Source organism: Atta cephalotes, assembly GCF_000143395.1.
Source record: "Atta cephalotes unplaced genomic scaffold scaffold00009, whole genome shotgun sequence".
In the NCBI taxonomy this organism is placed as follows: Eukaryota; Metazoa; Arthropoda; class Insecta; order Hymenoptera; family Formicidae; genus Atta; species Atta cephalotes.
Window position 1 is genome coordinate 7,116,690 of NW_012130073.1, and position 4,935 is coordinate 7,121,624.

General features: G+C 35.4%; 1 protein-coding gene across 1 annotated transcript; it reads left to right on the forward strand.

Moving 5' to 3' along the window:
* Window positions 1-253: 253 nt before the first annotated feature.
* On the forward strand, window positions 254-664 carry LOC105627668 (phosphopantothenoylcysteine decarboxylase subunit VHS3-like). Its single transcript, XM_012208946.1, has one exon. It carries the CDS (start codon window positions 254-256, stop codon window positions 662-664), a length of 411 nt encoding a protein of 136 aa, XP_012064336.1.
* The last annotated feature ends 4,271 nt before the right edge of the window (window positions 665-4,935 follow it).

A 4,935-nucleotide genomic window follows, 5' to 3' on the forward strand; every position in this document is an offset into this window, starting at 1 on the left:
GCAACGAATCGAGCATCCCCAATGACATCGCTGAGAACGACCAATCGTTCATGCGATTAGTCAAGAGCGAGTGCAGGAAGGAGACCGAACGTGTAGTAAGATTGGGCGATGAGAATCTCTCCCCGAACGGTCGAGGAGTCCCGGAATCGTCGCCTCACGCAGCCCCGGGCGCCGAGGAGGCCGCGACGTCGTTGAAGGCTATCATAGCTGCCGGAGGAACGTCGCGAGACAGAGGCATCTGAGGTACTCGAGGATGTCGCTGCACTATCCTCAGGGATACCGATACCGATCCACATCAAAGGCGGTCAGTGGGACCGGAGTCGGCGAGCAGGGTTCCGATAGCGACGTGGCGGAGCTCAGCGACCTCGAGGACGATGAAGACGAGGATGAGACTCGTGAATCTGCCGATAAGCGAGCAATCGAGGGAGAAGATGAAGACGAGGATGACGAGAATGGTGAGAATGACGTGGACGACGAGGATGACGACGATGATGACGATGACGATGAGGATGACGACGATGAGGACGAAGAAGAGGAGGAGGGCGAGGATCTACCCTATCCAGGCTTCATTCCGATCGCTCTCAGATATCTCGACCAGACCACACGACCGCGCAACTGGTGTCTCGCGCTGATTACTAATCCATATCCTTTTGATACTTCTTGACTCGGTATGATAAACTCTGCTTTGTAGCACATATGTCGACCTACATGCACGTACATTGCGCATAAAAATCTAAAATACTTCTAGAAATAATTTATTTAAAAGAAATTTTAAACTACAATTAGCAAATTGTTTTTTGAACGTGTTTTGAGCATTTCGAAACAGTCTGAGGAATTAGAATTCACTTTTCAGATTTTTGAAGAATAAATTTTAAAAATTAGATTATTATTCTCACATGATATTTAAAGAACTCTTGGTAGACGAGAATATCTTTTATATATTTTCACGACATTTCTTAATAATGAGGAAATTTTTTTATACGTTTTTTTATCGTTTATATTGTCAGCGATATGACTTATAGATAAATTTTCCTCCAAAACGGAATTAGTTAAAGCGATTATTGGATATCGAGTTTCTACGATAGCTTTGTGAGGGAGTCATCCTTGTGTACATTTTACGAATACAGATTTGCTTTTCATGGTCGTGGTAAGCTGATGCGAACTGTTCCAGTCGATCTTCATTAGGAATTTATTTCATCTCTCTGACTACACAAGGTTGCGCGTGCGTCAGCATTCGCCGTAGCTATCAGGATTTGTTGATTTTCCTAAGTCGTCTTGCAATGTGCAGCGTATTATCAAATAAGTTTAGGTAGAAGGCAATATCGAGGTAACACTGTTTATCCAGCTGAACAAATGATCGACGGCAACGAGATTTTTACATATTCACACTTGCACAGAATGTGTGTGATGAATTCAAATTCGATCTCAATAAATCCACATTATAATATACATACATTAATGGATTAACACCTAATGTCAATGCTATTTCACATTAGTATCTTTACAGATAAAGAGAATAAAAACATGTTAAATTAGAACAAAAATTAATTGTGTTCTTTTTCCAACAATTAAAAATTTATGATGCTGTTTAGATTTAACTAGAATAATCAAGGATTATGTACCAACATAAAATTTTTAACTGAATTTTATCTTTAAAATCAAATTAACATAATTAGAAAAGATGTATTTATTTTATGAGGAAAATTGAGGAAAATATTGTAAGGAAAATATTGTCTTTTTTGAAAGGTATATAAATTTCTTCGAGGACTTAATGCATAAAAATTCGAAGATTTGATCGATATTTTCTAAAAATTAATAAGGGATGATTAACCATCCCTTATACGTCTATATATATATATATATACGATGTCTCTAAATATAAAACTCTTCAAAGATACGCTTGATTGCTCTGTTTTCGCGCTACGTCTTTACTTATAGAACTTCTCACATCCTACAAATGTGCAACACTTCCGCCTCATTTGTTGAATGCAGAATCTCCGCCACTGGGCGAGTATTTGTCGCCACGAGTAGCTCCAATGTGGCAAACGCGGTGGCGGGTGTCGAGGGAGACCAATCTGAAGACACCTTAAATAGGTCATTGATTGACCTATCCCCAGGCGAATCCTACTGCGCGCGTAGCCGTTTTCCACAGTGGCACAGTTCTCTCCTATCTCGTTTCTCTCACAGTGGCGGTGGCGGTTCTCCTTTTTCTCTTCCGCACACAGTGTTCCCGTTCTCCTTCTCGTCGCGCATTTTCCTCACCCTCTCGCGGCACCAGATCTCTCCTCTGGTTCGCAGCGCGTATACGGTTTCAGCGCCTATATCCGTTTGCGGGAAATTATTGGGGGGGAGGGCGTGCATTGCACGTGGTGAGGTAGCGGTAGTGACGACGGCGGCGACGTCCGGGCAAAGTTTAGTCAGACCGACCATCGAAGCAACAAGCGCCGAGGCAAGCGCGCCGCGTCAGAAAGATCTCTCCATTGTGCGCGTGAGGACAATGGGCGCAGGTTGGAGCACGCCGTAGCACCGAATGCCAATGCGGACCTCGAGCCTTTCACGTTGCCACTGCGAAACCATCGTTCGACGCTCTTCTCACTATCTAGTTGAAAGTCCTAGTTGGGAGCCCCAGATACCGCGCCATCCGAAATCCTTGATCTCCCTAGTGAGGACCCTTGAATACACTGAGATAACCCTCAATTTAATAGTGAGGTCCCATATAAAAAAATTTATTAAATTCCTATTCCTATGTACTGCACAGTACAGTAAGCGCTCGCTCTCTTGAGGGACTAAATTGCAAAGATATTTATGTCGGGATGAAAACATATGTTCAATATGAAAACAATAGCAGAACAATGCTATTACACTAGATAGGGTATTTGAATTGCGATATTACCGCGCAATTAATTCACATTACACGGAGAAGACTGGAGTTGCAATTTTGAAAGTTTTGAGATACATTTCACACAAGAGTGTATATGTATGTCAAAGCAACGGAGACCTTGACCCATCGATGTTTAATCCCAGCAGAAGGGCTGGAACCAAGAGCGGGCCAGAGAATGTCAAACTGCATCTTTCCTTGAACTACTTGCTAAAATTGTGGTTTTTAATTTATAATTAGTTTATAACAAATTTTATTCTATTAACAATCTAATTTTATTACATAAATTAATGCGACCTTTAATTTAATATTAATTTTGACATTAAAATTGTGATAATGCATTTATTTAATATTTATACTTTATATAAAATTTACTGGCATCTTGGACGCATTTAGTTTGACTTAAATAAATCAGTGATTGGTATAATATATGTATATTATATTATATTACAATACAATATAATATTTTTTTGCATTGGTATCTTCATATATAGATAAGAAGAATTATATAAATTATATAAAATTGCAAAAAGACGAAATAAAGGAAAAATTAGTTATGTATCCCTTCTGATGTTCGATTAAATATTGGTGATTTTTTAACTTGCTATAATAATCAAAAACTGCTTCTAAATTAAACAGTAGATTTTATCTCCTAGAATTAGATGAAAGAAGAATATTCTAATTTTACGGAAAAAAATTAGAAAATAAAACTTTTCATCTTTTCAGAACTAATTATAATAGCTTAAAAAATCGAATATTTGATGCATTTAATTCGATTTTAATAAATTAGTCATAGAATATACATTTGTTATCTAATATATATTCTTTCGCATCGAAATCGCATCGCATCGAAAAAGAGTCATATAAAATTGCAAAAAGATAAAGTAAATTAAAAACCAATTATGAATTCCTTCGATTAAATATTAACGGTAATTTTTTAACTTGCTATAATAATAAAAAATTATTTCTAAATTAAACTAGATTTCATTTCCATAATTGAACAAAAAAATTACGAGAAAAATGGATAAAAATTGAAATAAAAAGCTTTTCGTTTTTTTTTAAACCAATTATGATAATTATTGTCAAACAAATTTCAAAGATTTAACCGTCAATTTTTTAAAAAACAATTTTAATTTCATGTGTAAAAATAATTAATCTACTTTTATCCCGTTGCACAAGAAGTTTGTTTTACTTTGCTTATAAGTTAAGGGTTAAGTGGTTAACGCGGCTCGGATCAATAAAAAGTCGCCGCAATTCTTTTAATTTAGCGAAACCTAGAATCCGCAGGAATTGTTTCCGGATTTTCTGTTTAGAGACTAAGTACAAAATTACATATACACAGATTATGTGGAATGTTTACCGTTAACAGAATAAGCGGCTGTCTCTCTTTCCAATTTAATAGTTTATTTCATTATCTTAAGTACCTTAAAACGGCTGAATAGTTATTTACAGTTTAATCTGATTACAGATATCCTCCGCATTTAATTAATTCTAATGCTTATTTACGTAGATAGATTGTTTCATTTCAAGTCTTAAAGTAATTAGTTTCATTTCAAGTCTTAAAGTTAATTGAAGTTTTAATAAATACGGGGATTATACACAAAGGATGATGTATTGAATTATCTTTTATTTTTGAAAAATTAAATGATAAAATTGTTTCTTCTTTTCTTTTTATAATTATAAAATATTTTATATAATTATAAAATAATATTCTAAATATCTTATTTTCTATCATATTTTATTTCTTTTAAGATTTCTATAAATGCGCAACTCTTTAGAATTAGCAAAATTCTATATGATATGAAAAAAGAAGTATCCAAATAGGCTGACGTTGCGAGTTTTAATTACTTATCATTCTTGTCTGACGTATGATTGCACTACTCTACTGCATTACTTGAATTGCATTCAAACTGCTGATTCTCACAAACAATCGAATGAGCTACCTCTACTGCATATTACTTTTTATTTTTCATTTCCATTAAAGCTACAATAAATCAAGTATTGCTTGATTAATGCAATTATTTGCCAAATATTCAATAAATAGCAAATATGTTGTT